Here is a 12,751-nt window from a genome sequence, read left to right as displayed (position 1 = left end):
AGAGAAAAGAGAAAGAAAAAAAAAGTTAAAGATTGGAACGCTGCTCAAGACAAAGGCTATAGATTTGTTATAGGAGAACAACCCAGTTGCTCCATACCACCCCTTTCCTTGCAGGATGAGGAGCAGCAAGAGATGGCCGCTTCTGCCGCCTTCATAGACCAGCATTACGGGCACCTGGTGGACGCCGTGCTGGTGAAGGAGGATCTCCAGGGTGCCTACAGCCAGCTCATAGTGGTCTTAGAGAAGCTGAGCAAGGACACTCACTGGGTACCTGTTAGTTGGGTCAGGTAACTTTATCCTGGAACATCCAAGCTGGACGGGACCTTGAAGATCATCTAGTCCAGCCTCCTTCCTTTTACCATCAAGGAATCTCGAGTGCAGAGAGGGGCAGGATTCTCCACAAATTCCATCACTGAGAAGAGCATAAGTGGGAAGTCTTGTTTGTTGTTGGGTTTTGTCTGTTGTTTTTCACTGCACCTCTTTGGATCATGATTTGAAAGGGGCATATCAGAAAACACATTTCACTCATTAAAGTATCACAGGCAAGCTGACCCTGATTCTTTGTACCAAAGTTAAGTAGCCACTGTCTTTTGCAGGTGGTAGTGGTTAATTTATACAGCACTGATTTGCAGAATGTTTAAGCTTTTTAAACATAGTGACACTTAGTAGTTTTTCGGAAGCTAATTTGTTTTATCTAAGGGGATTTTCCATGTGACTGAAGTTTCCCTGTCTTCAAGCACTAAAATGTTGATCTTAACCTTTTTTGAAGTGCTTGCCTGATAGTAGAAAACTGGTTCTCTGCCTATATGCTGAGTATACGAGAATTTTCTCTGGAAGGCTGAGGCACACTTCACCATCAACATGAATTACTGTACTATTCTGTACTGCAGTGGTGCCTTCAGGGACTCGAGGAATGTAAGGTTGCCTTTCCGCTTTCTTGCTTTTCTTTTTTTTTTTTTTTTTTTTGAGATAGGTCTTGCTCTGTCTCACAGGCTGGAGTGCAGTGGCGCGATCTTGGCTCACTGCAACCTCCACCTCCTGGATTCAAGCGATTCTCCTGATTCAGCCTCCTGAGTAGCTGGGATTATAGGCGCATACCACCACACTCAGCTAATTTTTTTTTTGTATTTTTAGTAGAGACAGAGTTTCACCATGTTGGTCAGGCTGGTCTTGAACTCCTGACCTCGTGATCCACCCACTTCAGCCTCCCAAAGTGCTGGGATTACAGGCGTGAGCCACCATACCCGGCCTGCCTTTCCCCTTTCTAAATACTCTCAGATTCCTGACATTGAGCCCTTGCTTTGTTGGATTTGTTTTATTCCATCCATTGTCCTTTTTGTTACTGACAGTTGCGTGTTCCTAGCCTGTCTCTGCCATGATGTCATAGGGGTTCCTGTTGAGCTAGATCTTGGGAAACCAGATGACTCTCCCTGTCAAAGCTATGGCTACACCACCATAAACTATTTCTGGCCTAATGGGTTGTCTCTGAGCAAAAATGATTGTCACCCAGGATTCTCGATATATCTTAGTGGCTCAGAGAATGTTATTTACTATTAATAGCCAACAACAGCCTTTATTCTGTGCTGGATGCTACACTAAGGCCTTTATGTACATTACCCTGATAAATACACCAAGCCAGTGAGGTAGGATTCTTATCCCATTGTACAAATGAGAAAAATATAAAGCTTAGTTTAAATAATGTTCCCAAGCTTGCAGATTTAAAAAAATTGCAGGCCAGTCACCGTGGTGCAGGCCTGTAATCCTAGCACTTTGGGAGGCTGAGGTGGGCATATCACTAGAGCTCAGGAGTTCGAGACCAGTCTGGGCTACGTGTCGAAACCCCATTTCTACAAAAAAAACTAGCCAGGTGTGGTGGTGTGTGCCTGTAGTCCCAGCTACTCAGGAGGCTGAAGTGGGAGGATCCAGGTGGTTGAGGCTGCAGTGAGCCATGATTGTGCCACTGCACTCTAGCCTGAGTGACAGAGTGACCCTGCCTCAAAAATAAAATGCAGAACTATGGTATTTAAGCCTATATCTCCCAAATACCAGAGACGATCATTAACCACCATACTATACTACCTCATTCTTTTGGGGTCCGATAATTGAGGCCACCCATTAATATAACTCACTTATAAGTGATGAATGTGTTCACAGCTAGAGTTTCTAATATAAAGTGTGGCCATAACTTCTAAGACTGAAAAGAGTCTACATACACATGTGTACATTTTCAAGTTCTTTCATTCATGAGAGGAAAAGGTGGCCAGGTCGAAGGTGAAGCACGAGGGAGGTTTGCCACCCATTTAGAAATTTCCATTTTACCTTCCTACACAAGGATGCCTTTGCAACTCTCTAGCTCATGAACCTGGTGGATTCACCTAACAGGATCACCTTCTTCAGAACTTTCTAGCAAAAAGATGGAGAGTACTGGATTCTTATCAAGTGAAATTGGTCTTGAGCTGATTCACACAGAGAGCCAGGCCAGGGAGGGCAGCTGCCCCTGAAGTGAGACTAGCACATGCAAAGTTGTTATGCAGGATAACGCCTGTAATCCCAGCACTTTGGGAGGCCTAGGCAGGTGGATCACCTTCGAGACCAGCCTGGCCCACATGGTGAAACCCCGACTCTATTAAAAATAAAGCCGGGCATGGTGGCAGGCGCCTGTAATCCCAGCTGCTTGGGAGGCTGAGGCAGGAGAATCACTTAAACCTGGGAGGCAGAGGTTGTAGTGAGCCAAGATCACACCACCGCACTCCAGCCTGGGCGACAAGTGAGACTGTTTCAAAAAAAAAGGTTGTTATGCAGGAGAGGTGGGGTCTGAAGTCTGCTCACAGGCAAAAACAAAAACCCACATACATTAAAAATTACTCCTGAAGACCCCCTGGGGAGGCACCATGGTGGAGATCCCAGTCCACTCTTCAACTTCCCTCTAGGTGGTTTCCCCTCCAGTGTGGGAACACAGTGCTTGGGCACCCGATGACATTCTTTCTGCATTTTATACCACTCCACAGACATTTCCTGCTGCTTACATAATATTTTTACACAATTGTCAGATGAAATGATGCTGTTGTCTTTATATGTATTGTGAAGCAGAGTATTAAAAAGTGATCCTTCGCCAAGTGTGGTGACACACCTGTAATCCCAGCACTTTGGGAGGCTGAGATAGGAGGATCACTTTTGGGCTTAGGAGTTAAATACCAGCCTAGGCAACATAGTGAGACATTGTGTCTATTAAACATAAAATTAGGGCTCGGAGTATTGGCTCATGCCTGTAATCCCAGCACTTTGGGAGGCCAAGGCAGGTGGATCACTTGAGGCCAGAAGGTCAAGACCAGTCTGGCCAATATGGCAAAATCCTGTCTCTACTAAAAATACAAAAATTAGCCAGGCGTGGTGGTACACGCCTATATTCCCAGCTACTCGGGAGGCTGAGGCATGAGAATCACTTGAACCTGGGAGGCAGAGGTTGCAGTGAGCCAAGATTGTGCCACTGCACTCCAGCCTGGGCAACAGAGCAAGACTGTCTCAAATATAGTAATTAATTAATTAATTAAAAATAGGGCGCAGTGGCTCACCCTGTAATCCCAGCACTTTGGGAGGCCGAGGCAGGTGGATCACGAGGTCAAGAGATCAAGGCCATCCTAGCCAAGGTGAAAGCTCATCTCTACTAAAAATACAAAAATTAGCCGGGCATGGTGGCGGGCGCCTGTAATCCCAGCTACTCGGGAGGCTGAGGCAGGAGAATCGCTTGAACCTGGGAGGCGGAGGTTGCAGTGAACCAAGATCGCACCACTGCACTTCAGCCTGGCGACAGAGTGAGACTGTGTCTCAAAAAATAACGATAAAATTTTAAAATTAGCTGGGCATGGTGGCATGCCCCTGTGGTCCCAGCTACTCGGGAAGCTGAAGTGGGAGAATTGCTTGAGCCGAGGAAGGTGGAGGCTGCAGTGAGCTCTGATTGCACCACTGCACTCCAGCCTGAGCAACAGATTCAGACCCTGTCTCAAAAAACAAAAGTGATCCTTGCTTTATTTCCTGTTAAGGCAGCACCCCCACCCCCAAGACAAGCTGTGTCTACAGCTGTTTGTCAGCTACCAGATTTATGGGAGTAGGAAGGGAGGGCCCCAGAGACAGAGGTTATTTGGAAGGCATTTTTGCAGTTCATGCAGAAAACTATTGTGAAAAAATGCACCTGTGTTCAAATATTTATTGGCGGAATGTGTGTAAATGCAATTCCAAACCCCATTTCAACTAGCAGTCCATATGTTCTGAGCCCCTGGGCAAAATTTTGGAAAAAGTCCATCACTCTGGGCCCAACACTAATAAATCTCCTTATTACAACCCCCTTAAGACGGACCTTTTTAAATCCTTGGGTCTTCAAACATAGATGTTGGCTGCCTGTATCTACAACCGGAGAGGATGTGCTCTCTGGAGGAATTTTCTAGGTCAGACCTGTTAAATAGATGGCATATGTGCAGCCAATGCCCATTCCTGCACTGTGGAAGACATTACTAATTGATCGCAGCACTCTTCTATTGAATTTAGATTCAATTAGTAATGTCTTTGGCTCTTTCAGGACAGTGTTTGGTATCAGCTGGGCAGAATTAGGTAGTGAGTTATTCCTGTTTGCCATTTTCAATCCACTGATTTGTAACCTTCCCGGCTATCCACTTCACTCCCCTAGGAAGATGGGTTTAAGAAAGTTAGAACCATCTGTCATTTATAGTCAGTGCTCAGATATATTAGCCAATTGTATATTCAAATACATGCTTTAAAACATGTGGCCAATGAAATTGTGTATCCACTTATCCAGCATCACATCATTTATGCTACCAATCACAGGACCATGCATCCAAACAATGATAACACTTGATTTCTTTAATAACTGCAGAGCTCAGCGTATGAACAAAGCCCATTTTTAATCAGATAGTTAAGAACCAGTAAGTAGCATTTCTCTATTTGGTGGAGTTAATACTGATTGGTTTCTTTCTTTCTTTCTTTTTTTGAGATGGAGTCTCACTCTGTCGCCCAGGTTAGGGTGCAATGGCACGATCTCAGCTCACTACAGCCTCTGCCTCCTGGGTTCAAGTGGTTCTCCTGCCTCAGCTTCCCGAGTAGCTGGGATTACAGGCGCCCGCCACCATGCCCGGCTAGTTTTTGTATTTTTAGTAGAGACAGGGTTTCACCATGTTGGTCAGGTTGGTCTTGAACTCCTGACTTCAAGCAATCCCCCTGACTTGGCCTCCCAAAGCGCTGGGATTACAGGTGTGAGCCATTGCGCCTGGCCACTGATCAGTTTCTTACTCCATTTTTCCTGCCTTTTGAATAAGTCACTAACCACTGCTTCCTTTAAAAGTCAAGGGCTTATGGTTTCAGAACAAGATGGTATAAAATCACTTGTTCCTCCTCTTCTCCTCTAAATACAACAAAATACCTTGGAAAGTAGTCAACAGACTATGATAAAAGGACTCTGAAAGCTGGAAAGAAGATGATGAGCTGACTAGGGACGTCAGGACTTGCAGAAAAGCAATGCGGTGAGTTCACTGGGTTTTCTTTATCTCTGTATACCCCACTGAACACTGGAGGGAGTTCTGCAACCCACAACTGCCAATTTTTTGTCCTAGACAAAAAACAACAACAACAACAACAAACAAAAAAGTTTGCTTTCTCTGCCAAAGGGTGGGAAAGAGGAAGCCCAGTGGAGACCCAGGTGAAGATCCCAGCCCTGGCTCTAAACTGGGTCACTAGCAGGTTTCTCAATTCATTAGTAGCAGCAGTGGGATCCCGTGTGTCTCTACCTTCCACCCAGTGGCACAAGGAGACCTAGGTTCAGCAGAAGGTGGCCCAGTGACACCTTGTACCCCAGGGAAGCACCTTTTGATTCCGTAGAAGACATCAGCAGGGATTGGATAGGAGTCCCAGCAGCTCCCCAAGAGCAAAGCAGACCAGAATAACACTGCGAGGGCTCTGAAAACAACTTTCAATGGAATTAAAAACAACAAAAGGTAAGAACCTATACACTGCACCTTAACAGGACTACTGCTTGCTAAAATAGAAGATTTAAATAGGATGGCAGGGCATGGTGGTGCATGCCTGTAATCCCAGCTACTCGGGAGGCTGAGGCCAGAGAATCGCTTGAACCCAGGTGGCAGAGGTTGTGGTGAGCTGAGATCACACCATTGCCCTCCAGCCTGGGCAACAAGAGCAAAACTCTATCTCAAAAATAAATAAGTAAATAGGAAAAAGTAATATTGTAGCTCAAATGTTTGGGATGCAATAGGAAATAAGTATACCTAAAACCAGAAGAACCACAGTCTACGCTTGATCTTAGCCAAAAGGCCAGGAAGCAATAGAGAACCACAGTCGAAGTCAGAAAAGACAATCAGCTGGTAGCAGTGCCAACGTGATTCAGATGTTGGAATTTATCTGTCAAAGATTTTAAAGCAGTTATAATAAAAATACTATAACAATTATAGTGTCTTTTGAAACAAATTAAAAAAATGGAAAACCTTAGCAATGAAAAAAAAAAAAAAAAAAAAAAAAAAAAAAAAAAAATAAAAAAAAAAAAAAAAAAAAAAAAAAAAAAAAAAAAAAAAAAATTCAGATAAACTCAATAGTAGAGTGAAGAAAATAAAAGGTAAAATCAGTGTACTTTAGGACAGATCAATATAATTAACTTACTGATTTTTTTTAAAAGAGCCTCAGGGACCTGTGAGACAGTAACAAAATATCTGTCACAGGCTCCTAGGATGTTGCTCTTCCAGCTGCCCAGCTGCAGCTGCAGACTCGGCATCCCTGTGCTGTCAGGGGCCCAGGGAACCCCCTCCCTCCATAGGCTTGGAAGTGCCTACTCTCACTGCCTGGCTTCTCCCCACTTCCAGCGTCTGCTTTGATTTTGCAGCAAAGTTGTGGCTGAGCCTGGGTGGTGTTGTGACCTGGCCAGGTGTGAGCACACTTGGGGCAGCGCTGACATGCCAGCCCCCTGCCACCTCTGCTCCCTCCAGACCTTGGGCACTGATGAGTATGGGAGGAAGGCTAAGGGGGTACTGAGGGTGTTTCAGCATGGGCCTGCAGGCATCCCTTGGCACAAACAGCCTGGATGCCATGAATGACATGAAGATGGCAGCAGAAGGCAGACAGGCTCCTGGACAGAAAGGGGTAGGTCCCTGGTAAAGCCACACCTTCAAGCCAGGGGTAGCCTGAAGCATCGGGACTGGGCTGTCAGTTCCAGGTGGAATCCTCATCAGAGAGTGAGAACTTATGGTGCTTTTTCCAGGCTCACCCATGGCCACCCATGGACCAATCAGCACGTACTTCCTCCATTCTGGAGCCTATAAAAACTCCAGAATCAGCCGGACTCATGATGTTGGTATGACCTACCTGGCTGTGGATTACCTACTCTGGGTCTCCTGAGAGCTGTACTGCCACTCAATAAAGCACCTCTTTGTCTTTCTCATCTTTCAGTTATCCATGCACGTACCTTGTTCTTCCTGGACACAGGACAAGAACTTGGGATCTGCCAAATGGCAGGGCTAAAAGAGCCGTAACACAAATAGGGCTGAAACATGTCCCTGCCAACACTCGCTCTCCATGTTGTGGGTGACGAGAAGGAGAGACAAGCTGCAGCTCCCTGAGCTAGGGCTGTGACACCCTCTTTGGTGCTCTGCAGTTTCTGGGGTCTCCAAGCTTCCGCGTTCCAATGCATTCCCCTCATCTAGACATGGATGCCTTCAGTGGAAGCTGTGTGTAGTATATCTGGTCCAGCTACAGTCTTGCAAGAAGGTGGCACCTGTGCCAGCACCTGAGCTGCCTGCCCCACCACAGCAATCAGCATGCCTGGCCCTGGTAGACATAGTAGACAGGCCCTGGGCTCACTTGCCCACACACCCCTTGCCACTCCATGCCTGGCTCACCCCTGGCAGGTGTGGGATCTGGGCCGGTAGTGTGAGCCGAACACAGCCTGCTGGGCTGAGTGGGTGGAACAAGCCCAGTGGGCACAAGCAATACTCAGGCAGAAGGTGCCACTAGCCACAGAGGTTTCTGGCTGGCAAAGTGACACCCCAAGGATCCTGTGATAGAGCTACTAACACGTGTATCATAAGAGTCTTTGCAAGAAAATAGAAAGTGTGAGACTGAAAAGTATTCAGAGAAATAATGGCTGAAATTTCCCAAATCTGGTGAAAGACAAAAACCTACAGATTCAAGAAGTTGACTGAGTTCCAAATAGGAAAAATGGTCCCAAGCCAAACTGACATGTCATAATTAATCTTCTAAAAACTGGAGATTGAGGAAAAAAAGAAATCTTTAAAACAATCAGGGAGAAACAACCAGGAAGGAATGCTAATTCAAACTGTATTTCTGCATTACCTGTGACAGAAATGATGGAGGCTATCTAGGAGTGGCCCAACACTTATGAAGTGCTGAAAACAAAACCGTCAACCTTGAATCCTGTATCAGCTGAAACTAGCCTTCAAGAATGAAGGGGAAAATAAAGACATTCTCAGATGACAAGAAACAGAGTTTATTGAGACCTACCCTTAAAGAATGGCTAAAGGAAGCTCTCCAAACAGAAAGAAATTAACAGAAGAAGGCCGGGACCTAAGGGAAAGAAGGTAGAGGAAAAAAGGAAGGAAGGAAGGAGGGAGGGAAGGAGAGAGGGAAGAATGGAGGGAAGGAAAAGAGAGAAACAACACAATACATAAAAATAGAGGTACAGATGCTCCTTGACTTATGATGGGGTTATGTTCCCAATAAATCCATGGTAAGTTGATTCTAAGTTGAATACATTTAATACACCTAACCTGTCAAACATTACAGCGTAGCCAGGCCTAATTTAAATGTGTTCAGAACACCTACATTAGCCTATAGTTGGGCAAAATTATCTAACATAAAGCCTATTTTATAATAAAGTTTGAATATGTCATGTAATCTGTTGAACACATACTGAAAGTGAAAAATGGAAATGGTTATATGGGTACTTAAAGTATGATATCTACTGAATGTGTATTGCTTTTGAACCATCGTAAAGTAACAAAAAATCATTTAAGTCAAATCATTGTAAGTCAGGGACTGTCTGTATCTGCTGTCTGCAAGTATATGTTCCTTCAAACATAATGACACACGTAGACAAAGTAAAAGGATAAAGAGTAATATATCATGGAAACACTAATTTTAAGAAAGCAGTACTGAGTATGTTAATATCAGATAAAGTAAGTTCAGAGAAAGAAAATTACTAGGGACAAAGAGGGACATTGTATAGTATTAAAGAGATCTCACATCTGTAATCTCAGCACTTTGGGAGGCTGAGGTGGGTGGATCATTTGAGTCCAGGAGTTCCAGACCAGCCTGGGCAACATGATGAAAACCCATCTCTACCAAAAAAAAAAAAAAAAAATACAAAAATTAGCTGGGCACGGTGGTGTGTGCCTGTAATCCCAGCTACTCGGGAGACTGAGGTGGGAGGATTGCTTGAGACTGGGAGGTGGAAGTTGCAGTGACCTGAGATCACACCACTGCACTCCAGCCTGTGTGACAGGGCGAGACCTTGTCTCAAAAAAAAATAATAATAAATAATAAAAAAAATCAAAAAATCAATCCATCAAAAATACATAGCGATCTTTAATGTGTATGTACCAGACACCATGGCTTCAAAATATATGAAGCAAAAACAGAGTTAAAAAGAGAAATAGACAAATCCACAATTACAGTTGGGGATTTTAACAGCCCACCCTCAGCAATTGATCAAACTACTAGATAGAAAATCATCAGGATATAGAAGAACTGGACACTGTCAACCAACAGGACCTAACTGATATTTATAGAACACTTTGCCCAGTAACAGTGCAATACACATTCTTTTCAAATGTCCAGAAAACATTCACCTTGATTTAAAAAACCTTAACAAATTTAAAATAATTGAAATTATAGAGTATGTTCTCTGGACATAATGGCATCAAATTAAAAATTAACAACAGAAAGATAACAGGAAAATTGCCAAACATTTGAAAGTATAGCTAATATAACCCGAGCAGTTCATGGGCTGGATCATGAAAGGCCTGGTCTGCTCTATTTAAATCTCCAGCCCATTATGCAAGAGTAGCAAATCACTGAAGCCATTAAGCTAGAAAGTGATATGGGCATATTTTTGCATTAGTAATACAAGTTGTAAATCACAGGCGCCTGAAATAGGGGCAGTAGCTCATATAGAGATGAAGAAATAAAGGCTTGTAGGTTTAAGATCACCCGAAGAGACCATAGCCTGGGCAACAGAGTGACTCCGTCTTAAAAAAAAAAAAAAATTAGGGAGGTGGATAGGAGGAAAGAGAGAGAATGAAGTAAAAGGTGACCTCAGGATTTTAACCTGGGCATCTAGAAGAATGGTTGCTCCTCGAAACTGAGATTAACTGGAATTAGTTAATAATGAATTTGTTATTTAGGCATGTTGATTTTTTCTTTAAGCTTTTTGAGATAACTGTAGATTCACATGCATGTAAGAAATAATACAGAGAGATCCTATAAACTCCTTACCAGATTCCCCCAGTGGTAGCTTGTTACAAAACCATATGGTACGGTATCACAACAAGGACACTGACATTGATTCAGTCAAGAATCAGAACAGTTTCATCATTGATATATTGGATGTCGTCAAAACAAAATATTTTGCTCTGTGAAAGACTCTGAGGATGAAAAGCCAACTTACAGACTGGGAGAAAATAAGTGCAAAGCACACAGCAGCAAAGGACATATCTAGAATATATAAATAACTTTCAAAATTTGCTATTAAAAAGATCAGGCCAGATGCAGTGGCTCATGCCTGTAATCCCAGCACTTTGGGAGGCTGAGGTGGGTGGATCACCTGAGGTCAGGAGTTGGCCATCATCATGGTGAAACTTCGTCTAAAAATGCAAAAATTAGCCATGTGTGGTGGCTCACGCTTGTAATCCCAGCTACTCGGGAGGCTGAGGCAGAAGAATCACTTGAACCTGGGAGGCAGAGGTTGCAGTGAGCCAAGATCGTGCCACTGCACTCCAGCCTGGGCGACAGAGCGAGACTCTGTCTTAAAAAAAAAAAAAAAAAAAAATCAGGAAATGAGCAAAAGACTTTCACAGACATTTCACCGAAGAGGATATACAAATGAGATTTCACTACACACATATGAGGATGGCTAACGTAGAAAAAGGTGATAACATCAAATGTTGGTGAGGCTGGATCACTCATCCATTGTTGGTGGGAATATAAAATGGTGCAGCCACTCTGGAAAATTGTTTTGTAATTCCTTTTAAAACTAAAAATGGACTTACCATACAACCCAACAATTATACTCTTGGACATTTGTTCCAGGGAAAACATTTTCATGCAAAAATTTGTACACAAATGTTCAGAGCGGTTTCATTTATAATATTTAAAAAACTAGAAACTATCCCAATGTCCTTTGATGGATGTACAGTTAAACAAATTGTAGTATGTCCATACCATGGAATATTACTCAGCAATAAAAAGGCACACACAACTCGGTTGAACATCAGGGAAGTTATCCTGAGTGAAAAAAGCCAGTCTTAAGGGATGGACATATACTGCATGATGCTATTTATGTAATACTCATGAACTAACAGACATGTGGAAAACAGATCGTGATCGCCAGCAGTTAGGCTTGAGGGTCTAGGATGGCTGTAGCTAAAAGGGTGGCACAAGAGTGTCTTTTGATTAGTACTTTTAAGTATCTCGAATGTGGCTGTGGTTACACAAAGCTATACAGGTGACAAAAACCACATAGAGCTATACACATATGTACACAAATGAGTGCATGTGTAACTGATGATATCTGCATAGGCTCCATGCATCACCCCAGTGTCAGTTTCCTGGTTTTGATATTGTACTCCAGTTACGCAAGATGCTAACACTGGCAGAGGCTGGATGAAGGGTGCAGGAGGCCTCCCTGTACCTTTATTTCCAACTTCCTGTGAATCTGTCATTATTTCAAAATAGAAAGTTTAAAAAGTCAGTGCAATGGTTCGTTTTAGGTGCCAACTTGACTGAATTAAGGAATATCTAGAAACTTGGTAAAGCATTATTTTTGGGTGTTTCTGTGAGAGTGTTTCCAGGGGAGATTAGCATGTAAGTCTGAGTGAAGCATGTGGGAAGATCCACTCTCAATGTGGATAGGCATCATCCAACTTGCTGTGAGTTCAGAGAGAACAAAAACAGAGAAGAGGTGAATATATCAATCTATCTGCTGGAATTAGAATACAGTCTTCCTCTTTTGTCCTGGGACAATAACTCCAGGCTCCTTGGCCTTTGGACTTTAAGATACACACCTGGTGGGTTCTCAGGCCTTTGGCCTTGAACTGAGAGTTACACCACCTTCTTCTTGGTTCTGAGGCTTTCAGACTTGGACCAAGCCATGCTACCAGCATCCCAGTGAGGTGGGAGGCAGGACTTGACGCCAGAGGCGGGGCTTGGACATAGGATCCAATTGAGGACTAGCTAAAATAGGGAAGCAGCTTTCCTACCAGTGTGCCCTGTCAGTTTTCCATTACCATGGCAACACGTAGGCGTTACCACCCCTTTCCAGCACAATGACCCAAGGACCCAAAAATCACTACCCCTTCCCTAAAATTTCTGCACAAACCACCCCTTAATCTATATGTAATTAAAAGTAAGTATAAATACGACTGCAAAGCTGCCCTGATCTACAACTCTCTGCCTATGGGGTAGCCCTGTTCTGCAGGAGCAGTCATGGAGCTGTAACACTGCC

The 12,751-nt window shown here is 43.7% G+C and overlaps 1 protein-coding gene across 8 annotated transcripts in view; it reads left to right on the top strand.

Moving 5' to 3' along the window:
• The window catches only part of MPP3 (membrane palmitoylated protein 3), a 33,907-nt gene extending 33,350 nt beyond the window's left edge, over window positions 1-557 (top strand). For all 8 annotated transcript variants that reach the window (XM_037734109.1, XM_037734108.1, XM_037734107.1 and 5 more), the window contains one exon: window positions 115-557. In XM_037734109.1, coding sequence (XP_037590037.1) covers window positions 115-291 — 177 coding nt within the window. In that variant the 3' untranslated portion in view covers window positions 292-557. The remainder of the gene's footprint in view (window positions 1-114) is intronic.
• The last annotated feature ends 12,194 nt before the right edge of the window (window positions 558-12,751 follow it).

This window comes from Cebus imitator, unplaced genomic scaffold (assembly GCF_001604975.1).
Source record: "Cebus imitator isolate Cc_AM_T3 unplaced genomic scaffold, Cebus_imitator-1.0 Scaffold573, whole genome shotgun sequence".
NCBI classification, from domain to species: domain Eukaryota; kingdom Metazoa; phylum Chordata; class Mammalia; order Primates; family Cebidae; genus Cebus; species Cebus imitator.
Note: the sequence above shows the minus strand (reverse complement) of the source record. Positions and strands in the feature narration are given on the sequence as shown.